Here is a 26010-nt window from a genome sequence, read left to right on the forward strand (position 1 = left end):
AAGGGTCTGTATGTAGTTTTGCAATAGCTGCAGACCTGAAAAATGTCTGAAAAGTTGACCCTATGGAAAAGTAGCTTTTTTTTGTCATCCTTGAGTCCAGTCAGGACCCTAGATTGATTTGTAATGTGCTTGGCTCACCTCCCACACCAGAAAAGTGCTGTTGCAGCAACTTGAAAAAACGACAAACAACAACTTGAAAATTTTTGGGACAATAATCGAAAATGTATTTGTTGGAAAAGTGACGTTTTTGTCATCTTTGGGTCCTGTTTGGACGCCAGATTCATGTGTGATGGGTTTGGGCCACCTCACGGACCACAAACATTTGGTTTGCCTCCCCCGATCAGACTGGATTGGAGTTGTTTAACAGGAAAGTAGCTGCTTTCACAGTCACTTGAAACTCTCATGCATTGGAAAAGTGGTGTTTTTTCCTGATGAATCTGTGGTAGATTTGGCCGACCTCCCAGACCAGAAAAGTGTTGTTCCAGCAACTTAAAAGTAGGTGATTTCACAATCTCATAAAATTGCTTAAATTTGACCGATGGGAACAGTGGCGTTTTCTGCCATCTTTGGGTACGGCCGCGTCCCCAGATGAATGTGTGCTGGGTTTGGCACACCTCCCGGACCAGAAAAGTGAAGTTTCAGCATCACAATAACAGGGGTTACTCAAAAAAAACCAATGCTGTGATAACAGTTTGTGTTATAAATGGAAAAAATGAGGAACGCTTCACGAATTTGCGTGTCATCCTTGCGCAGGGGCCATGCTAATCTTCTCTGTATCGTTCCAATTTTAGTATATGCGTTACCGAAGTAGCGCAACAGGTCAAGGACAGATGTCGGTGTAAGTAGGCTGCTCTCTGCCAACACTTCTACAGTCATGGTGGCAGTAAACATGTCACTTAAATGTTAAAAGGCTGCAATCACTGGTATATGCAGCTGCCTATAGTTTGATTGTTCATGAAACCGAAGCTCGTAGTGCTCACAAAGAAATGTTAAAATGGCACTTTGTGCTAGACTGACCGGGGTTGATGTGTAGTATATGCAAATACATTTGACATCAGACCGCGAGCATTGGTTCAAAATTGCCCCGCCTCATCAATATCAATGACATTTGCATGTGCCTCCCCCAATCAGACTGGCTCGGAGTTGTTTAACTGGAAAGTAGCTGCTTTCACAGTCACTTGAAACTCTCATGCGTTGGAAAAGTGGTGTTTTTTCCTGATAAATCTGTGGTGGGTTTGGCCGACCTCCCAGACCAGAAAAGTGCTGTTTCAGCAGCTTGAAAATACGAAATTTTGCGTCAGATTTGGACCTGAAAAATGGCCAAAAATTGATCCCCTGCAAAAGTGCCTTTTTTGGTCATCTTTGGATCCAGCTGGGACCCCAGATGAATATTGGGTTTGGCCCACCTCCCGGACTAGAAAAGTGCTGTTTAAGAAACTTGTAAATATGCAATTTTGCAACAGCGGCAGACCTGAAAACAGGCAGCCTGAGAAAACGTCTGAAAATTAACCAGTTGGTTAAGTGGCGTTTTTGCCATCTTGGGGTCATGCCGGGACCCCCGATGAATGTGTGGTGGGTGTGGCCTACCTCTTGCACCAGAAAAGTGCAGTTTCACCAACTTAAAATTACGGACCCTTTCCAAAAAATCTGAATGTCATGGAAAGTTGTTTAATTTCCATAATTCCATTCGAAAAGTTAAACTTTCATAGATTATAGATTCAGGGCCCACAATTTAAACGATTTCAAGTATTTATTTGTTTATTTTTACATAATTTGGGCTTCCAGCTCATTAAACCCACGAAAACAGGAATTCAAAAAATTAGAATACTGTGAAGAAATCAGCCCAAAGTTTGCAGAGCGTGAATGTTTTAAACTGAGTGTTACACACTAATCATCTACTAAACTCAAATCACCTGCACAGGCTTCCCCAGGTGTCATTAAATAGCTTCAGTTTGGTTCAATTGTCTCAGTTCGGTTCAATATGGGGAAGACTGCAGACATGACAACTGGCCAGAAGACCATCATTGATACCCTCCATAGGATGGGTAAGACACAAAAGTTCATAGCTAAGGAGGCTGGTTGTTCACAGAATGCTGTGTCCAAGCATATCAATGGAAAGTCTAGATGAAGGGCAAAATGTGGCAGGAGAAGATGCACCAGCAAAAGAGATGACCGTGGGCTTCAGCGGATTATCAAACAGGGAAGAGTCAAGAATCTGGCAGAGATCCAGAAAGAGTGGAATGAGGCGGGAATCACAGCTTCCAAAAACACCACATTCAGACGCATCCGGGAGATGGGCTACAACTGTCGGATTCCTCGGGTCAAGCCACTTCTGAACCTGAGCCAACGTAGGAAGCGTCTCCACTGGGCCAAGGAGAAGAAGGACTGGACTGTTGGCCAGTGGTCCAAGGTCCTCTTTTCCGATGAAAGTAAAGTGTGCCTTTCATTTGGGAATCAAGGTCCAAGGGTTTTGAGAAAGACTGGTGAGGAACAGAACCCAAGCTGCCTGAGGTCCAGTGTGAAATATCCACAGTCCGTCATGATTTGGTGTGCAATGTCCGGTGCAGGTGTTGGTAAACTCTGCTTTATTAAATCCAAGGTCACTGCAACAGTCTACCAGAATGTTTTAGAGGACTTCATGATTCCTTCTGCTGAGGATCTGTATGGAGATGCAGATTTCATCTTCCAGCAGGACCTGGCCCCTGCCCATACTGCCAGAAGCACCAAAACCTGGTTTGATGCCCATGCCATCACAGTGCTTGACTGGCCAGCCAACTCACCGGACCTAAACCCCATTGAGAATCTATGGGGTATTCTCAAGAGGAAAATGAGGGGCACCAGACCCAACAACAAAGAAGAGCTGACAGCAAGCATCAAGGAAATCTGGGCTTCCATAACTCCCAGGCAATGCCACGGGCTGATTGCTTCAATGCCACGTCGCATCGAGGCAGTGATTAAGGCAAAGGGATTCCCAACCAAGTATTGAAGATTGACATATCGTTTTGAAAGTACCATATTTTGATTGATTTGATGTGATCCTAATTTCTTTCTTTTTTTTCCTGCAATAACTGAGAAGTAAAGGGTGATTTCTTCACAGTATACTAATTTTTTGAATTCCTGTTTTCGTGGGTTTTATGAGCTGGAAGCCCAAATTATGTAAAAATAAACAAATAAACACTTGAAATCCGAAGTAGCGCAATGGGTCAAGGACAGATGTCGGTGTAAGTAGGCTGCTCTCTGCCAACACTTCTACAGTCATGGTGGCAGTAAACATGTCACTTAAATGTTAAAAGGCTGCAATCACTGGTATATGCAGCTGCTTATAGTTTGATTGTTCATATGAAACCAAAGCTCGTAGTGCTCACAAAGAAATGTTAAAATGGCACTTTGTGCTAGACTGACCGGGGTTGATGTGTAATATTTGCAAATACATTTAACATCAGACCGCGAGCATTGGTTCAAAATTGCCCTGCCTCATCACAGCAAGGCCAATGACAGCTGATATCAAATCAATATCTGGTGGTATGCTTTGCCTTGGTCGAGAATTGAGACCTAACTCCCCAGAGAGTCAGTGAGGTCCTGGATCCCTTGGAAGAGGGTGTTTGTCTGGCACAGTGTTGTTATTAAGCAGTCGATAATCTAGAACATAGCCTCAATGTGCCATCTTTCTCTCACACACAAATAACAGGCGCGGCATAAGGAGACTGCAACCACCGAGCTGACTCTGAAGTCTTCATTGGAAGCGTCGCGGCTCTCAGACGTCCGGGCGTTGGATAATACGGTGGTGGGCTTCGGGGTTTATGCCAAGGAGACCTACCGCAGTCTTTGTGAAAACCCCAGTAGGGAACACCAAACGTAAGTTGCAATCGAGAAATGTATTTGATTTATCCGTATGTCTGACTTTTATTTTAATTGCTGTCATGTGTTCAGGTACTTGCAGTGGGTGAGGAGACAGAGTAAATAAGGGGTCCCTCATGCATAGCCTCCAGCAGTACGCCATCGGCCGCGATAACGAGGCCAAGGAGCAGCGCAGCTTAAGTAAATGCTAATGCTGACCTAAAGACGGCACATTCAGTAGGCTGTTGACACACCGTGCGAGCTAAGGGCTTTTTTGACTTTTTCACAGGCCAAGAGAAACCATCAGATGACATGCTCCTTGAAGCTCTTGAGGAGGTGGTGTCTCAATGTGAGTGTGCTTCATTGATTAGTGCTGCAAAAACAAACGCAAGTCAAAGTACTGTAAGTAAATTTAACTGACTTAAATGTGTCGGCAGCTTCTACCTCACAGACGATGGTAACACCACCACAACCATCATCATCCTCATCATCATCATCACCATCACCACCACCACCACCTCCTGAGACAGAGGCCAGACCGCACCCTGCAGCCGGACACAGAGCCACGTCCCACCCGACCTCTGGAGCTAAGGTATGTGCACATTGCTGATGTGTGCAGTTGTTTCAGCCAGCCGGCGTGTTTACTCTCTTCCCTGTCACAGCTGCTTCCAAAATCCTGGAGGCAGACCCTGCCCGAGGATCACCACGACTGGGTGGGTCGTGCGCTGTTTGTCCGAGGTCCTAAAGGGAAGGCGGTGCTCACATCTAAACTGCAGCTCTGGTGGAACCCACCCACGAGACCACTTTACTTCACGCAGCCCCCTGCATCGCCCAGCGCATTTTTTTATATGCGTTTGTTTTTGTGGTGCCCATACAAAATGTGGGGCTACAAACTCTTGTGCCCCACATGTAAGCGACAGCTTACTGGGGGGGGGCTGTATAAGACAGTAAGGAAGGTGCTTGATGTCAGCAGCTGGTATCTCATGGCCACCGAATACCTCGAGTGCCACACTTGCAAGAAGAAGTTCGCCTCGTGGGCGCCAGTTATCATCAACCAGATGGACATAGCGCACCAAGAAAAATTCCCTGCCGTTCTCACTTACAAGTAAAACACGGAACGAGCTGATTGTACTTCACACACAGTTGCCTAGAATGCGTGTGATGGTGTGTTTCTCTGCCTCTCTCTCTCAGGTTGTCCTGTGACAAAAAAGTGGTTGCACAAATGAGGGCACGCACCCTGGGCAACAGCGCCACTCGGCTGCATTCCACATTGCTGGAGGAACACACCCGGTTATGGATGACTCAGTCCATCGAGTACTTGTCCGTGATGAAACAATTTAGCTGCGCTGGAACCTTCCCGCTGCCCAGGGTGTACCTCCCGCCCATGCAACAGCTACCCAGGGTGTCCTGGATCCTGTCGGTGTACATCAGGGAGGTGCTCCCTCGCCTGGAGTACACAAAGGCCAGGATCACGTCAACATTTGGCCAGATATTAAAGATGCACTCAAAGAAGGCAAGTTACTACTAAAATAGGTTAAATGGGTCATTTTTTAAACTCTTGCAGCCTGGTCACACTGTGGTTTGGTTTTTCCAGATGACCAAGAAGCTGGCCGGTGAAGCTGCTGGAACAGCAGCATGGGTCACCAACGTGGGCAACGAGGACGGCCAGGTACTCATGTCGGTGCTCACTGCCACTGAGGGGGATGGACTGGTGGCCATGGCTGACGGACTCATACGGCGCTACAGAGAGGCAAGACAGGACCCTCCACAAGTGCTGTATGTAGACCGCGACTGCTGCGCCACCGGACCATCTAAGGTGAGATTTTTTTGGTTCGGCCTTCGCCTCATCATCATAGCTATTGTCACGTGCCCACAAAGGAACGTGTACTCGTATCATTAGGTGGCAGTAATGTTTGGCGAGTGGAAGCAGCTGGTGTTGCGGCTAGACGTGTGGCACCTCATGTGCCGCTTCGCCAGAGGCGTCACCACCAAAGCGCATGTCCTGTACGGTAAATTTATGGCGAGGCTCTCCTTTGCCATTTTCGAGTGGGACGAGGGCGACGTGACGCGCCTCAGGGAGGCCAAGCAGGCGGAGGCGGGGCACAGCAGCTTTGTTAAGCTGTCGACCAGGGAGCTGACCCGTCACTGCCGTCGCCGCACCAGAGGGGCAGAGGAGACGGAGCGGCTGATCCAAGAGGTTCTGGACCACTTTTGGGAGGCCAAGGACACAATGGGTGTCAGCCTCTTCAATAAGGAAAGCATGACAAAAATTTGGGGGACGCAGCGACGCCACCTGCACTGCATCCAGGACCCACCAGGCGTGGCTCTCTATACCAGGACTGGCAAGGTGACCAGAGGCGGGGTTACTCTGCCTCTGTTGCGTTGTGCGCGAGGATCCTCATCTCTTGAGTCTTTTCACCTCCATTTGTGTCAATTCATTCCAGGTGAGGCTTAAAAATGTGTGTGTGTGGTGTGTGGGGGGTTACATTTGCTGCCACGTCTAACACATTTCCTCCACCTGTGTGTGCCATGACAGGAACAACAGCCAATGCCCTCCACTTCCAGGTTTACCTCCTGGAGGGCCTGTCGAGGTGGAACCAGGACAGAGGCAGAGCGGCGGTGGTAGAGTCGGCCAGAACTGCAACGATGCGTTGCTATGACGGCCGTCTGCAGGACGCCTTCCATCAATTGACGCAGCTCCTGGGTTGCACGCTGGTGGGCAATTTCACCCCGGTGGGCAAGTACACAGGTAACGTAGGCGATGCTTAGGCATCAGTGCAGGGCAAGCCTCTCAGAGTCTCATCGTGTATTTCATGTGAATTGTGTTCAGGGGAGCTCATCGGTATCGATTACTTGTACTCCCAGACGGGCATGGTGCTACAATATAATGTCAGCACAGATCCCGACTGCCCCGAAGCGGCCAGCAGCCAGGTGGACGAGGAGGATGACACAAATGTGGATGAGTTGGATGAGGGCTACGAAGACGCTGCGCTGGGAAACATACTGTACGCTGCCGAGTTGCCTGCCTGTTTTGACAACACTCAGCCCATCGCCCCACATGAAGAGGAAGAAGTAAATGTCAGATTTGTCAGCAAAGCGGAGCTCGTGGACACCGTTGTCGCATCAGTGCCACTTCCAAGTGCAGAGCAGACGGTGGTAGAGCAGCTGCCGGCAGTGAAAGAGAAGATAGCGGCGGTCGAGCAACCAAGAAAGCCATTACACTACCAACACCCAGCCGACAACTCTGGCCTGGCGGTGACACGGAGAGGGCCTGTCGTGCCAGAGTTGTACGCGGTGCGCCAAACCGCTTCCGCCTCCACTGCTGCCCTCGCTGCTCCCTGTGCCGCCTTGGCTGCTCTCCCCGCCGCTGCCACCTCTGCTGCTCCCTCCACCTCTGCTGTTCCCTCTGCTTCCTCCACCTCTGCTGCTCCCTCTGCTTCCTCCACCTCTGCTGCTGCCACTACATCTTCTGCTGCCTCCTCTGCGGCCGAGGCATCTTCTCCTGTTTCCTCTGCCAGGGTGTCCTCCTCTACAGCTTGGTCCAGGAAGAAGAAGGAGTTGGAGCTAGAGCGAGCCTACAGCCTGGGTCAGCTTTTTCTAAAAAAGACCCCTCGGAAAATGGAGCATTTTCGCTGCAAGCGCTGTGGCTTTCCAAAAAACAAAGAGCACGGCCACAGTCGCTACAGGAATGAACATTTTTGCTCCCGATCCGAGGGGCGCTCAGTGGATGATTGGCTCGATGAAAAAAGGAGCCAGGACAATCAAAGAAAGGTAGAAGATGCATGTCTTTCATGTCTGTTTATTGCTCTGCTGATTGACTTGTGCTACCTCATCTCTTAATCGAACCATGTCACCCACAGACGACAACTAAGCAAACAAAGGAGACTGTCCACCTGCGCCCGCTGAAGCCCAGGTCTCCCCGTGAGAGTGGTCTTTGAAAGGTGATTGACTTACCCTGGAATGACCCTGCTGTGAAGGGTAATATGTGTCGTCCTCCTTTTTAAAAGAGGAGACCACTGACTTTGAAGAATCTGTGTCCTCTTCGCACATTGGCTGGCCGGCCACATGATTGAATAAGTCTTGCACTTCACAGCTCACTTACATGCTCAGACTACACACACACTTAGTCTAACTTGATAATGGAGACACAGCAGCAGCTGCAAGGTACAATATGCTTGTTTGTAGAAAGAGAAAGCCCTATTTGACCAACCCTATTATCTTTTAACACATGTATTTTGAACTCTGATCAGAACTTTTCTTTTATGGGGTTACAGGATCAATCCGGGTCAGAGCCAGACTTGACAACCGGCTTTGATGCCCCCTCCGCATCTTCAACCAGTTCGAGAGATTCACATCACGAAGTCTCCAATGGCCCCTCCACATCTTCTGGAAGAGGCAAAGGCAGACCTTCAAGAATGACCTTATATTGGCGCAAGAAACAGCTCGAGGCCGACAGACAGCTAAAATAATGTTTCAGTAATGTTTGTATTACAAGATGATATCTTATCTGACTTGTGAATCCTTTTAAAGGTTTTATTACAAGATGCTATTTCAGATCATGATTAACCTCACCACAATCAAGCGAGTGTCTTGAAAAAATGTCCTCAAACTCCTCAACAAGTCTTACAAATCTAGTCTTACACTGTGGACTGGCATGGCATGAGTCAATGTCAAGGTCGCCCAACCCAAGGTCAGAAAGTCTGGAACACAAGTCAACGTCAGTGGTGGCTGATCCAATAGGCTCACGCGGCACCTCATTCTGCACCTGACAGGAATCCTGCTGAATGTTAAAATCCTTAACTGCAATACACGGCGAAACATCAGCTAACTTACAGTAACGTTTCAAGGTGACTGACTTACAAAACAGATTGGTTACCTTAAGGGGGGCCCACCGGTCACCCCACAAGGGTGTGACAAGACGACCAACAAGGATGTCTCTCGGCCTGGACTTAGACTGGCAAGGCTCCACAATAACAATTTGACCCAACAATAAGTTCGCCACGCTGACCAGGTATCACCAACACCGGGACACAACATGTCACTCCATAGAGGGACAGTGTCACATTGTGCACACTCTTGGGTCGAGTCTGTTTACCCCCACAACCAACTCATAAAATCCGATCTGCTGGTTGAGGTTCACCGACTAAAGCATCAGCTTCCTGAAGCAACCGCTCAGTCTCCTCACTCAAAGTGCAGGCCATGGACCCAGAGTCAATCATGCCCTTCAGCTCTACCTTGTCATTCACTTGGACCCGAGTATAGAACAGCTCGCTGAAAGCCGGCACCCCTGGTGAACCCTGAACAACAACTTCACAGTCATCAGGTACAGCTGAACAGGTGTTGACATAAAGAAGTTCGAGATCCGGCTCATCAACACAGAGGGTGTTTCTGTCACAACCCACGCGGCCCCTCTCCAAGCATGTGTGCGTTAGTTTTCCTGGTGGCTTTGGCTGGATTTGGGTTGGCTGGCAGAATTGTGTCCAAATCTTCGACAGTCTTTTTTCCAATGGCCAGGGGAGTAACATGCCAGACACAGATGCTCCCTTCTACAGGGCATGAGGGTAGAATGATTGGTTCCGTTACACACTCGACAAACCTTCTTCGGAAAGGGTCTTGGGGCATATGAATGTGGTGGGACGGGTGTAGGAGAAGTCACTTGCACATTTTGACGTGCCATCAGACGATCCAAAAGACCTATTAATGCATGCACACCTTGAACGTCGCTAGTTGGCATTGGACCTGTTGGTGGGGGGCCACAAGATGGCTGTGACAACTGTGGTGACGTGTCAGTAGTTGAAGACGGAATGAATGGAGCTGCTGTAGCAGACAGTTGGGCGGCTGCAACAGCGGGCAAAGACGCCTGCGCCGGCATAAGCTGTTCTAGTGAAGAATCTATAGCCTGTGACACAAGTGACTGGGTGTGGCTAACTGCCCGCCCCTGTGGAACATGAAAACTGGGCTGAGTACCTGCTTTGCTTTCGGACTGGAACTTAACGATGCGATCCTGGACTTCACTTGATGTCCACTCCTCAGACGCAGGATCTAGGCAGATCTGGTACAGGATCTGGGCAGTACTTAATAAACATCATGGCTACCTCACATCCAGGGTCCTCAACACAGCGTCCCTGCCTCTTCAAGCACTCATCTACATCGTCAATAGCATTGTTTAGTCTGATCCAATACTCATTCACGCCATCATGTGACAATGGTTTGGTGTTGTAAAAGTCAGCCATGGGCATGGAGGAGTAAGTCTGTCCACCAAAGTGTTGCTTTAGGATGTCAAAGATCAAGTCTGGAGTCTGAGTGTGGTCAAGAAATGGGTCATGGCGCAAAGTAACCTTAATAATGTCTTTAGCCCTCCCCATTAGCCTAGCTAATATTTCCTGGGAACGTCGGCTCTGCGGAATGTTACCCTTCACAAAATACAGCTCCATCATTTCCACCCACTCACGAACCGTGAGCTTGTCACTAAGATCACCCCTAAAAACAGGTGGCTCCCTCACATTTGAATGCACCACAAGTTTCACATTAGATAAATTCAAGTCTGCCGTCGCTGCTGAATGTGCAACATCTGTCAATACGGCCTCGCCCTCCCTCCTGTCAACCTTAAGATGAGCAGCAATAGACTGGCCAATCTGGTTAGCCAAATCAGTGACGAGGGTACTCAGTTCAACATTACAGGTGCTCTGCTGGTCACGAGGGGAACTTTGACCAGGTGTGGAACTAAATCCTGGGGCACTCAACCCACCCACTTCAGGAGACTGGACATCACCCCTTAGAAACCACCCTCTTCCAAATCCCATATCAGAGCAATTTACATTCCCTCTCATTGACTCGCCCCTTAGCACAGACATGTCTATGGTTATTATCACACTTATGAGGGAGACAGAGCAACCAAGAAAAAAATGTCACAGCAAATGAACAGAAAAGTAGCCGACTACGGTGAGCATCCCACGGCGATCAAGACGGCATCGATCTCAAGCTGTTTCCGGAGGTCACGGCACCAGTGTAACCCACCTTACTTTCCTCTGCGTTGAGTTCTGGTGGGTTATGAAGGAAGGAGACTTCGTGGTCTTTAAGGTCTTTTATTTCTGTGTAAAACATACAGTGAGTGAGCTGTGTGCTCCTCCATGCATTCCCTGGTTCCCCTCGTCCACACCAGACACGTGTGCAGTACTCATCGGAACACAGCACATGGCATACAATACAATACAACTTTGAATCATACAAATGTACAACGGGTGCAACGACATACCTGTGTAAAACATACAGTGAGTAAGCTGTGTGCTCCTCCATGCATTCCCTGGTTCCCCTGGGAATCAAAAAGGAGATACAAAATGGATCACACATGTACAGACACGAAGAGACGGCCACTAGCCGACCTGTGCTAGCAAAGCTAGCCTCCACCTCGTCAGCAAACCGTAGTGCGTCGGCAAAAACTCTCACTCAACATCCATGATACTACACACAACACACACTTCATACAACTCTTCTTCTTCTTTAGTTTAATGGCGGGTTGCAACCATGACTTTAAAAGGTGCATACCGCCACCTACTGTACCAGAGTATGTAACTTGGGCCATATACAGTATCTTACGTTATACTAACTTAGATAATGAGGAGACTACTTATACTACTACTAATAATAATCATTATAATAATACTAAAATAAAATATTCTAATAATCATTTATATTGTACTATATAATCCTGTGTCCTTCAAATATTCAATCACTGCCCTCTGTATACCTCTAACCCCCTCCCGACCTGTTCCTAAAATACCCTCAATGCTCCATTCCCTTCCTATTTCATCTTTTTCCTTAACTTTACACGTTCTTCCCTACATCTCTTGCAGTGTAGTAATATGTGTTCTACGTTCTCTATACTTTTGCGCTCCATACATACTTCGGATTTACATTTCCCTATCAAAAACATCTTGTCATTGAACCACCTTGTCATTGTGATTGAACCTCACAATTTCCTCTATTCTGTTTTTTCTCTTCACCCCTTGTGCACTGATAGATCTTTGTACTTTGTAGTACTTTCTCCCGCTGCTACCCTCGTCCCACCTATTTTGCCATTTCTCCATCATTTGTTTTTTGATTATTGCCTTTACGTCGCCTTTACCAGCAGGTATACAGTAGTATACCTGCTATTCCTTTTACATAAATTCCACTGAACATAAAGAATTTATGTAAAGTTTTTGCATCGTATTACAGAAGAAATTCCATACAACATAAAGTGTCAAGTCAATGTAAGTCTTATTTTTTCAATGAACTTTATTAATGCCTCAAGTCGGTGCAAGTTCAGACTAACACTTGGTGACGCCTTCTGACACTTCACGCTCTCATTGGCTGATTTTCGGGGCACCGCCTCTGCTCTCATCTCATTGGCTGAGTTACACAGCACGTAAGTGGGTTTGCGTGAGAGACAGGCTTGTCCCTTCAACCTCCTTCCTCTTTGTAGTCGCCCTTAAACTAACTTACACAATTAAGTTAAGTTACAAATTAAAATTTTGCACACAGCATTATCGTGTAGTGCGTGTGCGTTGTCTGTGAGACCAACTGACTCTTAGACTCTTTGAGTCACGTTTCAACTCAGGCTAGTCGTCCTCCTCCTCATCCTCCTGCCTGCCTCCACTTGCGCTCCTGATCAAGACACATCGTGAACGGTAAGATTGTTTTTGTTTTTCAGTTTTATTCATTTACAATAATCTTATTTATTACCTTATTTTATATTGGAATGTTACTGTACTATGTTTATGCTAATGTTTTTTTATATTTTCCCACCATATTTGGTGGACTTTGAATATTTTGAAGTGCCAAAAGGGTGAGTTTGGGAAGATCTTGGAACGAATTAGGCTATTTACACGTATTTTACGCTTTGTATAACATAAAAACCCTATAACATAAAGGTTCTCGGAACGGATTATTTACGTTGTAGGGGCGTCTACTGTACTTTTAGTTGTATTATACTCCCAACATTCCTCTATCACATTCTTGGCCAGATGTCCATGCCTACATCCTTTAAGTCTACTCCAATATGTCAACATAAGTTTATCTCTTCTCATGTCATACGGTACTTCTCCTACCTCGACCTGCATTGCTTTAATTGGTGTTGTGATTGCACCTGTACATATCCTAAATGCTTTGTGAATATTTCTTTCTATTTTCATTGAATGTGTTTTAGCTGCAGCTCCATATACAAAACTTCCATATTCTATAGTTGCTCTCATCAAAGCTCTATATACTGTACGTACTGTACATTAGTGACTGTTTATCTGCTCCCCACTCCTTACCTGTAACAGCTCTCATTAAATTTATTATCCTCTTACATTTCTCTTCTACCTTTTCCACGTGGGTCTTCCATGTGCCTTTCTGATCTAGCCACATACCAAGATATTTAAAATCATCTACTTTTACCATGCTTTGTCCATACAGCATCAGGTTCTGATTTTTTATGCCTTCTTTCCGGGTAATCGTCATGTAACATGTATTGTTGGGTGATATCTTAAATCCCCAGTCATATGACCATTGTTCTATGATCTTTGTTGCTTCCTCCATTTTACTTGTCACATTTATAGAATCTCATCCCCTCATCCAAATAACTCCATCATCTGCATACAGGGCCGACCCAATCCTTCTATCCCAAGTCATTAATTTATCATTTATCATTACATTAAACAAAACTGGCCTAATTACACTCCCCTGACATCTCCGATCCTATTTTAACTTTGAATTTTCTGCCCGATATGAAATCAAGGACCCAGTTATAGAACCTACCTCTAATTCCCATCCTATTCATCTTAATCAATAATCCTTCCCGCCACATGGAATCATAAGCCTTTTCAATATCAAAGAATACAATATTCATCAACTCTTTCATTTTAAAGGTTTTCTCTATTTCGTTACTTACTCTCCCTACAGCATCCATTGTTGATCGTCCTTTTCTAAAACCACACTGATAGTTTGCAAGTAACTCTCGACTTTCAAGGAAATAATTAAGTCTTCTTACTAGAACTTTCTGCATCCATTTGCATAGATGTGATGTTAGAGCAATAGGCCCATAATTCACAGGATGTTTTTGATCCTTACCGGGTTTATTAAATGGTAAAATGAATGCACTTTTCCATTGCGTCGGTATTTTCCCTTCTTCCCATATTTTGTTAAATAAATATAATATTTTTCCCAACATATTTTCCAGTAAGTTCTGGAACATAATATAATTCAACTGGTCTTCTCCTGTTGCAGTATCTTTACTTTTATTTAATACTATTTGCAATTCATTCATATTAATTTCAACATCCATCACACTCTCCTCACCATCCTGTTTTAGAAACACATCCCTATTCTCTTTTAGCATCCTGTCCTTCCCTCGTCTAGGATTATCATCCAGATGGTCTCCACTATGCACCCCCGCAAACTTTTTCCCCAGCACATTTGCTTTTTCTTTATCCGTCACATCCATTGTTCCATTATCTTCTAAAGCGGGTATTTTAACAAACGTTTTTCCCACTCATCTTCTTCAACATTGACCATACATCTCCTATGTTGATTTTCATTCCAATGGCAGAACAATAATCCCTCCATGCGTTTTGTTTACTGTTTTTAATTACTCTTTGGGCTATAGCTTTTTTCCTCTGATAATTTATTACATTTTCTTGACTGAGGTTCTTCCTTCACCTTCTTAGTGCGCTATTTCTTTCTTTTACAGCTGTTGTGCACTTTTATCCTCGATGGACAACTCCTGTACGACTGAGAGCCTACACAGACGCATTCTCCATTGTTTCAACATCTAATAGTTTACAGGGGTTATATATATTAATAATGATTATATTTGTATTTGCTTGATGTATTTCAATAATGACACATTCTATTTCAGTAAATGTTGTTATTCTATTATACATTATTCCATCCCTCACAAATGTTGCACACCCTACCCCTTGGTTTTCTTTTCTATGGAATGGCACTGATTCATAGCCATACAACACATAATCCAGATGTGGTCTAAGCCACGTTTCTTGCACACATATAATATCAGGTCTTTTCCCACTTTCTGTTATATATTTCTTAAGTTCTTGTCCATTTGCTATTAAACGTCTTGCATTCCATTGTAGGATGTGGAGTACCATTGTGAATTTAATTAACGTTCTGAGGTCCTGCATCATTGTGTGTAGTCAACATACTATGTATTTCTTCTGCTTTCAGGTCCTTGATGTTTAAATATTGTTCTGCCGCTTCCACAACCGTTTTGATCCTGTCACTTTTCCTTTCTTGCCTAGTGGCCACATTGATGACTTTACTTATAAAAGCTACAAAGTTCTTTTTCTTTACAACTAATGTGTCGTCTTCTGTTGCACACTTCTGGTTACATTTCTGTTGGGGAGCAGTCCATTCTAATTGAGATCTTCTATGGTCTGTTCTCTGAGGAAGTCCTACTGCATGTCCTGTATGTTCTATATGAGTTTCCTGAGTCGCTACTGGTTTATTTTGCTTGATTACACACTTACGTAGATTCTTTACTGCTTCAGCATATGATACCTTATTTTCTCTTTTGTATTTTTGCACTTCTTTGGCATGTCTTTGCACTTCACAGCCACCATATGCGGCACAGTGTTGTCCTCCACAGTTGCAACATCTTAGTTTAGCATCGCTAGCACACTTCCCATAGTCATGTTCTCCACCACACTTTGCACACCTTTGCCTCCACTGACATTGCTGTGCTGTGTGTCCCGTTCTCTGGCATTTATAACATCTTAGTGCTTGTGGGATGTACTCCCTTACCCTAAAATCCATACATCCTATCCGTATGTCTGTCGGTATTGTCTTTTCAAATACAAGTAATACAGACAAACTGTCACTTTTTACTCCTCTGCTGGTTTGAAGTCGTCTAGCTTCTGTTATTTTGCCCCCTCTTAGTTCTCTCTTCATCTCATCCATGGACATTTCCAACGGTACGTTTGATATAACTCCTCTTATTGCTGCTGCCTCTCCTGGTATGTGTACTTTTATTTCTCCTCCATCAAGGTACTTCAATCTCATAATGTTTTCTTGCTGTTTTTTATTTGCTGTCGATGTTAATATTCTTCTGTTATTGAGAATTTTGGCGTATTCAACTTTCCCTATTTCTTTTTCAATTGCTTTCGTCAGATGAACTGGGTGAAAATGTCCTTTATCTTTGCTCACTGTAATAATAACTTTCCATTCTTCATCTGACTCTTCTTTGCCGTTTGGTTTAGCTCATATTTTTTTCTTTGTTTGTCTTGCATCATATTCTTTTTCGCTGCTTGCTTCTGACCATGACTGTTTCCTTGCTATTTTTACCTGTGTGTACTCCATCTCCTCTGCCCCTTCATCGCTAACATCATCTGAACTACAGCCCATTGTTACACTCATGGTACAGCTTGGTTGCACCCGCACTTCAGCTCCCTCCGCACCACCGCCACCAGCTCTTCGTATCTGTTTTGGTTTGTTGCAGGTCGTGGGGCACCGGGCTCGTCGTACCGGGCGCATATAGGTCGTTGGCCGAGACCTATGCAGTCCACTTCCCACAACCCGCCTCCAGTCCAGATATCAAATCTCTCAACTGTATAGTCAACACTTATTGTAGTCCTTATCTCGCACTTTTCACGCTTCAATTTTGGCGCCTCGAGCGTTGCCTTTCGTTTCGCCGACAACCGGAAGTCCCTTCATACAACTCTCGGGGAAAGAACACATTTAATGTCTTACCTCGTCGCATGTGTGGACGAGAGCGCACACGCACCGTGACGCGATGACGTCGCTGCGCTCCAGCACACACCGACGCAACACTCGCGCCACACAAAACCAGTACATTAACATATTCATACATACAACATAACAATAATGCTTGAAGTGTTTTGGCGAAATGAACAATGCTTTTAAGTCGTTACACTAGCACAGACTGCATTTCACATTTCTTTCTAAGTACTGCTGGCTCTGCTTTTATATAAACGATCCCATTATAAACAGAATGTATATACCAATGATTGCAGTCGTTTAACATGTCAAATAACCTGTCTACTGCCACCGTGACTGTAGAAGTATTGGCAGAGGACTACTGACACCTCGCCCCTTCTTTTGTTAAGGAAATGTACATATGTCCATGTGTAACGGATGCCAGCCTCTATGGAATCACAGGGGTGCCAAAATTAAAAGGGAATATGTGCGGAAATACAAAGAGAATCAATAATACAAAAAATGTACAAATGTGGAAATACAAAGAGAATCAATCATTTAAAAAAATATACAAATATAGTCATATTTTTTACTATATTGTTTTTTCTGTATTGTCTTTGTTTTTTCCAATTTGCCGTTGTTTTTCCTGTTTTGTATTTGTCTTTTCCACTTGCGTTTTGTCATTGCATTGTGTCATTGCATTTGATAATACCATGCAAACGCCGAAGAATGGCTGTGGGCGGGTCATTCAAAAGTAAACGGGGGAAATTTAAATAAGATAAAATAAGGCATGTACCTGCTCAAGACTGCGCCACAGAGATTCATCCATATCTGCATTCATCAACGCATATATAGTCTTTTAAGACTTTTAAGACTTTGTTTAATCAAAACTTTCCATGACATTTTCCACCAACCGAGCAATTGCTCATAATTCTCGTTGAACACCTCTTCTCAATTCGTTCACGTCCACCATATTTAAATTTCCCCGTTTACTTTTGATAAACATGTATTTGCATCTACTTTCTGTCCGTGACATTATTTCCGGGCTCCTGAGTTTCCTTAACTACATAGCACTGATCTAAAAAAAAGACTGGATCGAGCAACCTATTGTTTTCACGCGCCAAAATTTGAAGCCAGATTTTTTCGATCGCCGCCATCTTGGTGAGACCACCTTACGCGCCACAGCTTTGTGATTGTGCTGGTATATGAACGCAGAATTAGTGAAAAATCATCAAAAACATCAGGAGTGCCAGTGAAGGAAGCGAGGATGAGGAAACACAACTTAAAAAGCACTTCCCAAGAACCTTCCACTCGTAAGTACTTTTACTTGGCACCTTTTTTTGACCTGATATATGTGCCACTACTTGAACGGCTTTGCTTTGAAAAGTTCTCGAAATGTAACCAAAAGTTAAAGTATGAACTTTGAATTTTCTAGTTACACCTTCCTGTAACAACTAAGCCAACTAGCAATCAATGATAAAATTATTTCTATGCAGTTTTTTACAGTAGGCTTTGAGTATTTGCACTTATCTAATGTCTTTTTGTACCAAAAAACAGCTTTTTTTAAAAGCTACCACAACTACCAAGTTACATTAATTCTGATACAACACATGATTCACGCAAAGGTAGAAGACATGTGACAAAATTTCTGCTTTCTTCCTGCCTTAACCTTATCCTGAGATAAAAAAAAAAAAATAATGGTTTACCGTAGGAAAATAATTAGACAAAGATACACTTTAAATTCCGTACGTAAACAATGTTTGCAGGCTGCCACACAGCCAATTTTTCGTCCGTCTCGAAGCTAAAATACATCTTACTAGCTTGATAAATGACACAAAAGCGTATAAATCTGAGTAGTTATAACCTTTAGCAGTTGATTTTGGTGGCTATACGATCAATCGAAGTTTTACCAGTGCGTTGCCATACTGTTGTCTCACAGCAAAGTGGTCTCACCAAGATGGCCGCCGCAAATTTCCATTGGCTTCAAAAATAAAACAATAGAAGATTCAAGATTCAAGAGAGTTTTATTGTCATGTGCATGGTAAAACAGCAGTTATACCATGCAATGAAAATCTTATTCTGTTCATTCTCCCAAGAAAAGAAAGAAAACAGAAGCTCGATCCAGTCTTTTTTTTAGATCAGTGAGTAGTCATCATCCTGGCAGGATGACGTGGGCGGGTCATTCTTCTGCATTTGCATGGTATCACCAAATGCAATGACAAAACGCTAGTGTAAAAGACAAATACAAAACAGGAAAACAACGGCAAATTGGAAAAAACAAAGACAATACAGAAACAACAAAGACAAAATAGTAAAAAAAAATATGACTAAATTTGATTTTTTATTATTATCTTTGTATATTTTCGTATTATTGATTGTCATTGTATTTCCACACGTATTGTCTTTTAATTTTGGCACTCCTGTGATTCCATAAGCCTGCGAGGCTGTGCGAGTGTACGTTGGTAAACCTCACTCAAGCGTCCTCGCCTCACCAATACGAAGGTAGCGTGTTCGAGCCCCGGTGCGGCAAGGTGCGAAACAGGGCGGGTTACACATGCCTTGTGGCTCACTAAACTAAAACTTTTTTTCCCTACGAATATATTGAAGTTGAAACGATTATATTACTGCACCGTAGAAACTGCTCTTCTTTGTATGGATGAAATGTTCTATAGTTATGTGCCCTTACAGTTTGTTCAATTTCCAAATACAAGGACATGAACAGTGTGACTAACCTGACACATCTTACCAATTTTATGTTTATAGCAGAGCCATATGAATCTCCTTTGTATTGTTTTAATAGTCTAGAATTTGGTTGTTAGTCGAGTGGATGCCAATGTGGAAGACGTCAGCCGTAACTGAACCGTTTAATAGCGGCTCCTCTCCTCTTGCACAAGTCTGAGTCAGCCCGATAGGGTGTGGCACATGCAAGTCATTGGCAGTGCTATGAGGAGGCGGGGCCCATTTCAGCCAATGATAGTGGTGTAACGTCACTTATATTTACATGTATTACCCATCAACCCCCATTCTATTTCAGACTGTTTTTTTAAACATTTCTCTGAGCAGCTTTTGCCACACACACACAGTCTGTCATAAACTGCTGCATACACTGGTGACTTCAATTGTATTGCCTTTTATTTGACTTGTTGCTGTCAAACCGTGACTGTACAAGTATTGGCAGAGGGCAGCCTACTTATAATGACATATCTCCTTCACCCATTGCGCTACTTCGGTAACGCATATACTAAAATTGGAACGATACAGAGAAGATTAGCATGGCCCCTGCGCAAGGATGACACGCAAATTCGTGAAGCGTTCCTCATTTTTTCCATTTATAACACGAACTGTTATCAAAAAAATCTTCCTTTTCCCCTTGTTATCCAGATATATGCCATTCGTCAATCCAATTGCTTGTGGTCTTCATAGGTTAAGGTTTCCACTCCCAGGTCTTCCTGTCCTGCAGCCTTTCATGTTGTGTAGTGAGTGTCTTGTTGGGAATGATGTAGACTGAAATTGAAGGTGTATCCCCTGATGTCACACCTCCATAAAGGAACAAAATTAAGCGAGTGAAAGAGAGAAATAATGAGCAATAACAATATGCCTTTTACAATACTATCACTTTGGTCAAACATGCACATACAACCATACATATAAACATTGACCAGGGTTTAACAGAGAGCTTTTCGCTGCAAACAAATAAAAGTAAGTGGACACAGTCATTGGTAGTCAATGTAACTTTGCATAACAATGTAATTAAAAAAAGACTCAGGACTTTATAAATATTAGTGATCAATTAAAAAGCTAAATTCAATGTACTTGTAGGTGAGACCTCTGCACCTCAGATTTGTAGCAGAAGTCCAGGGTATATAGGATGTAAAGGAGTGAGACCATGAGAGTGTCTTGTGAAGCGCCTGTGCTGACAGCATGAGACGTGATGTTTCTCAGCCATATATACTGTGGTGTCACCAGGTTGGAGTTCACTCACACTGTCAGTTTGTCCTGGAGCATCAAGAGCTGTATGGTGTTGAAGGTACTGGAGAGGTCCAGAAACAGGATCTGAATTATGCCATTTTCCTGGTCTAGATCTGAGTGTGTGCAGTCCACTCTTTATTTGCCCAATAGACAAACTGCAGGGGATCCTGGGAATTTTGCACTGCTGCAATCAAATCAGATGTGCTGTCACGGGCGGCGTGTAGCCGATAATAAGGATCCCAAGATGCAGAAAGACAAGTATCCGTGTAACAAAAATGTATTAAAAGGATCACAAAAATTATAACAAAAATGTCCACAGACGAGAAATATTTCAATATTGAATAAAACATAATTTGTTCATCAAAAATCACTCCACACTCTTTACTGTTGTCTGGTATCACCGTATCTAACTTATTGTGTGGAGATATGGGGTAATAACTATAAAAGCAATCTTCACTCGCTAAATGTACTGCAAAAAATATCAATGAGGATAATTCATAATGCCGCGCATAGAGAACATGCGTATCGCAAACCGCTAAAATAATGCATAAAGTTAATAATAACCTGCTACCCAAAAATGTCAAACAATACTTCTCTATAAGAGAGGAGAAATATGATCCTAGGGAAAAACTAAACTTCACTTTTTACGAGAACAACGCTAAAAACCCACAGCATTTCAGAATGTGAAATTAAATTATGGAACGGATTGAGCAAGGATCTCAAACAATGCACCAAGATGAGCGAATTCAAAACACAACACAAGCAGCTCATGTTTGCAAAATACAAGGCGGAAGTGTCTTGAACTTGTTTTGTTATGCTTGTCTCTATTTCTTATTATTTATTTATTATTATACTGATTATTATATTAATTGTGAAAAAAAATTCTTCACAATTACATCATATTGTTACCTTTTCATTATTGTATACATTGAAAAATCACACATGGAATACAGGAAGTGAATAAAATGTACTGCACAAGATGTGGAACGGATGGGGCGTAGGATTAAATAAGCTTTGCCTCTTCCTACCCCTTTTGGACATGTTGAATTATGTGATGTATTCCATTGTAACTTGCATGCATGTTCAAATAAAATTAAACCATAACCATCATTTGATTTTGTCGCTGAAATGCTGCTGTTGTTAAAACAAAACAATGTTTTGTATCTTGGCTTGTAATTTTCTATTTACTCTCTTATTTCATGTTTTTTACAACCTACTGTAAATAAACAAAGGCATCTAAATGGCGATATTACTACTGTCCACTAGGCGGCGTTATTGGCTTACTATTGGAGTGAATGAATAACAATGTTGTGCAGAGAGTGCTACTTTACATAAAAACACAAAGTACTGAAAATATAACATTTTCATTTATTAGGTCGTTTTTCAAACAGTGCATTGTCCAAACTGGAATTTGAGGAGTTAAAATAAAAAATGATGGAATATACTATACTTGTAATAGTAACTCTTAGTGGCCACAAGCAATGTGTGTGGACAGTAAAAGTGAACAAAGCTAAATTTAACACCAACTTGTGTAAGAGTAGTACCTATTGCTTACACCGGAGATTCCCAACCATTCTCAGTCATTTCAACAACTTAAGACCACACATATATCAAAATTGCGTCATTCATTCCCCTCACTGTCATGGTCTGTGTACTGCGTTGCTGCCCTCTTGTATTCTTTTATTGCAGTACACGTTGGGACCACAGGTGGCCCAATCACGCACACCTGTCCTAATCAGTGAGGGTCTTCTTAAGCTGCTATCAAGCATGAACTTGTTGCCAGATTGTTACCAACCTCGTGCCAACTACCTGCTCTCCTCAGCATTTAGTCTCTAGCGTTGTTTCTGGTCATTTCTGCTTTTTGCTTCATCATTCCCTGCAGTGGCAGCTCCCTGCAGTGTACTTTGTGATTTCCTGCTTGACTACTCAGCAGTGATTTTTTGTTGTATTTTCCTGCTTATGTTTTTGTGCAGCGTTTTCTGTTCTTGCCTTTTTCCCCGTGTTGTATCCGGGTCACTTTCTGTTGATACTTTACTTTTTTGCTTTGTTGTACCTTTTTACATTTTTCCCATGTTGTGGTCACCTTTTGTTAAAATAAACTATAAACTATTATTTAAAAGGACTTGCTCGACTCTGCATAGTGATTCCAATACCCGGCTCTGCCGATACATAACAGAACAATCTGGCCAGTCATGGAATCAGCAAAGATCGAACGCCTCCAATTTTGCCATTTCCCATCAAGGGCAATTGGTCGGCAAGCACGAACAGTCTTTAGAAGAGGTAATGGCCGAACTGGCAGCGCTAACCGCTAGTGTCAACACCATTTGTCAGAGACTCGACTGTTCCCGAGAGGTGGTCGCACCAACGAACATGGCCGAACCTCTCACGGCGGTAGCGGAGGTAACTCCTACCATTTCCGCTCCACTTTGCGAGCCGAGTCTTCCTCACCCAACCTGGTATTCTGGTGAGTCAGAATCATGCGAGCAATTTTTGCATCAATGCTCACTTATTTTTGACCAGCAGCCACTCACCTATACTAGGGACGCAGCCAAGGTGGCTTTTGTTATGAGCCTTTTGACTGGCCAAGCCGCCGCTTGGGCAATGACTGTCAGCAAAGCTTTCACAGTCACTTGAAACTCTCATGCATTGGAAAAGTGGTGTTTTTTCCTGATGAATCTGTGGTAGGTTTGGCCGACCTCCCAGACCAGAAAAGTGTTGTTCCAGCAACTTAAAAGTAGGTGATTTCACAATCTCATAAAATTGCTTAAATTTGACCGATGGGAACAGTGGCGTTTTCTGCCATCTTTGGGTACTGCCGGGTCCCCAGATGAATGTGTGCTGGGTTTGGCACACCTCCCGGACCAGAAAAGTTTCAGCATCACAATAACAGGGGTTACTCAAAAAAAACAATGCTGTTATAACAGTTTGTGTTATAAATGGAAAAAAATGAGGAACGCTTCACGAATTTGCGTGTCATCCTTGCGCAGGGGCCATGCTAATCTTCTCTGTATCGTTCCAATTTTAGTATATGCGTTACCGAAGTAGCGCAATGGGTCAAGGACAGATGTCGGTATAAGTAGGCTGCTCTCTGCCAACACTTCTACAGTCATGGTGGCAGTAAACATGTCACTTAAATGTTAAAAGGCTGCAATCACTGGTATATGCAGCTGCTTATAGTTTGATTGTTCATATGAAACCGAAGCTCGTAGTGCTCAGAAAGAAATGCTAAATTGGCACTTTGTGCTAGACTGACCGGGGTTGATGTGTAGTATATGCAAATACATTTGACATCAGACCGCGAGCATTGGTTCAAAATTGCCCCACCTCATCACAGAAAGGCCAATGACAGCTGATATCAAATCAATATCTGGTGGTATGCTTTGCCTTGGTCGAGAATTGAGACCTAACTCCCCAGAGTGTCAGTGAGGTCCTGGATCCCTTGGAAGAGGGTGTCTGTCTGGCACAGTGTTGTTATTCAGCATCCGATAATCTAGAACATAGCCTCAATGTGCCATCTTTCTCTCTCACACAAATAACAGGCGCGGACAACACGGTGGTGGGCTCCGGAGTTTATGCCAAGGAGACCTACCGCAGTCTTTATGAAAACCCAACGCTGTGGAGGGTGCAGAGGAGTGACGAAGGCAGTCCTTCTCCTAAGAAGGCACGCAAAACATACACTTGTCAAAAATGCGGCCTTCCGGCACAAGTTGCCTTCGGCCATAGCACTTTCACCACCAGCCAGGGTGGGAAAATAAACTTTTGCACTCCTTTTGAGTGCAAATCAGTGGAACTGTGGCTGGCTGAGCAGAGAGAAGAGGAGAGAAACCAGGCTGAGGTCGACCAGCAAAAATAATGTTTCAATAATGCTTTTATTACAAGATGCTATCTTATCTGACTTCTGAATCCTTTTAATGGTTTTATTACAAGATGCTATTTCGGATCATGATTATAAAAGTAAATAAATGAAATTAAAATAAGTGCACTTAATGATATTTGGTGATTTATTGATTTTTTTATAACATTTGGTGATTGAAAAAAAAAATGCCCAAGGGAGAATCGAATCCAGAGCCCAGGTCTCCCGATCCCGATCTTTAAAAGCACGTGGCTAATTTACATGACGCGTGGCTAATTTACATGTGGGGGAGTGTTGACTTGGCGCATCATTCCGAAAAGCCGAGGCTGTGGACCTGTGTAAAACCCGACAAACGCCAACGTCCGTCTGAAACGGTAGCTTTCTTGCTCGGGGTAGCGTAAAATCACAGCGGGAAGGACGAAAAAATCGCTCCCTGAGACCAGGGGCCCAAACAGGTGGGTTCTTCCCTTTCAACCGGTGACTGAACTTCACTGTCACGTTCCACTTCAGGGCCATGAACTCCAACCGATGGGCAGGATATCTCCGCTGTGATTTGCTAAGGGGCTTACTAGTAAAAGCAATGGGACAAGCCCGATCTTCTCCAGCAGGCAGTTGGGACATAACGGCGCCTAGGCCATCGGATTTTGTTAGTCCGCCTTCGGCTTTTATATGCTTTTATATAAACGATCCCATTATAAACAGAATGTATATACCCATGATTGCAGTCATTTAACATGTCAAATAACCTGTCTACTGCCACCGTGACTGTAGAAGTATTGGCCCTTACGGTTTCTTCAATTTCCAAATACTTGCCTGCCATGAGCAGTGTGACTAACCTGACACATCTTACCAATTTTCTGTTTATAGCTGACCCATATGAATCTCCTATGTATTGTTTTAATAGTCTAGAATTTGGTTGTTAGTCGAGTGGATGCCAATGTGGAAGACATCAGCCGTAACTGAACCGTGAAATAGCAGCTCCTCTCCTCTTGCACAAGTCTGAGTCAGCCCGATAGTGTGTGGCACATGCAAGTCATTGGCAGTGCTGTGAGGAGGCGGGGCCCATTTCAGCCAATGATAGTGGTCTAACGTCACTTATATTTGCATCTATTACCCATCAACCCCCAATCTATTTCAGACTGCTTCTTAACATTTCTCTCTGAGCAGCTCTTGCTCTGCTTCCACACACACACACAGTCTGTCATAAACTGCTGCATACACTGGTGATTTCAATTGTATTGCCTTTTATTTGACTTGTTTGCTGACACCGTGACTGTACAAGTATTGGCAGAGGGCAGCCTACTTATACTGACATTTCTCCTTCACCCATTGCGCTACTTCGGTAACGCATATACTAAAATTGGAACGATACAGAGAAGATTAGCATGGCCCCTGCGCAAGGATGACACGCAAATTCGTGAAGCGTTCCTCATTTTACTATCATTTTTTACATTTGTAACACTTTTACTGCACAGTTCTTCCAAGAAACTGCTACTATACAGAAAATGACCCAGCTGACCTGCACTGTTCTTCCAAGAAACTGCTACTATACAGAGAATGACCCTGCTGACCACATCAATAAAACAGAGGAGATTGGTAAAATTCCATCTTCTTCCAGTTATCTGAGGTTACGTCACTGGGACTGCAGCCTACTATGA

At 43.7% G+C, this 26010-nt stretch overlaps 1 protein-coding gene and 4 non-coding genes across 5 annotated transcripts in view; 3 read left to right on the forward strand and 2 right to left on the reverse strand.

The window, feature by feature from the left end:
* The window catches only part of LOC129190874 (uncharacterized), a 51108-nt gene extending 42715 nt beyond the window's left edge, over nt 1-8393 (forward strand). Inside the window, exons 3-14 of the mRNA XM_054793567.1 lie at nt 3689-3855; nt 3931-4038; nt 4127-4186; nt 4275-4429; nt 4500-4942; nt 5029-5350; nt 5432-5653; nt 5738-6281; nt 6374-6586; nt 6668-7608; nt 7698-7778; nt 8112-8393. Coding sequence (XP_054649542.1) covers nt 3975-4038; nt 4127-4186; nt 4275-4429; nt 4500-4942; nt 5029-5350; nt 5432-5653; nt 5738-6281; nt 6374-6586; nt 6668-7608; nt 7698-7775 — 3042 coding nt within the window. The 5' untranslated portion in view covers nt 3689-3855; nt 3931-3974 and the 3' untranslated portion in view covers nt 7776-7778; nt 8112-8393. The remainder of the gene's footprint in view (nt 1-3688; nt 3856-3930; nt 4039-4126; nt 4187-4274; nt 4430-4499; nt 4943-5028; nt 5351-5431; nt 5654-5737; nt 6282-6373; nt 6587-6667; nt 7609-7697; nt 7779-8111) is intronic.
* Nucleotides 709-814, reverse strand: LOC129191757 (U6 spliceosomal RNA). The gene has a single exon (XR_008573285.1). It is a non-coding gene; the product is annotated as a U6 spliceosomal RNA (small nuclear RNA).
* An 11355-nt stretch (nt 8394-19748) lies between the features above and the next one.
* LOC129191759 (U6 spliceosomal RNA) lies at nt 19749-19854 on the forward strand. The gene has a single exon (XR_008573287.1). It is a non-coding gene; the product is annotated as a U6 spliceosomal RNA (small nuclear RNA).
* Nucleotides 19855-23441: 3587 nt separating this feature from the next.
* Nucleotides 23442-23547, reverse strand: LOC129191760 (U6 spliceosomal RNA). The gene has a single exon (XR_008573288.1). It is a non-coding gene; the product is annotated as a U6 spliceosomal RNA (small nuclear RNA).
* Nucleotides 23548-25683: 2136 nt separating this feature from the next.
* On the forward strand, nt 25684-25789 carry LOC129191761 (U6 spliceosomal RNA). The gene has a single exon (XR_008573289.1). It is a non-coding gene; the product is annotated as a U6 spliceosomal RNA (small nuclear RNA).
* Nucleotides 25790-26010: the final 221 nt, after the last annotated feature.

The sequence above is a fragment of the Dunckerocampus dactyliophorus genome, chromosome 12 (genome assembly GCF_027744805.1).
Source record: "Dunckerocampus dactyliophorus isolate RoL2022-P2 chromosome 12, RoL_Ddac_1.1, whole genome shotgun sequence".
Lineage (NCBI taxonomy): Eukaryota > Metazoa > Chordata > Actinopteri > Syngnathiformes > Syngnathidae > Dunckerocampus > Dunckerocampus dactyliophorus.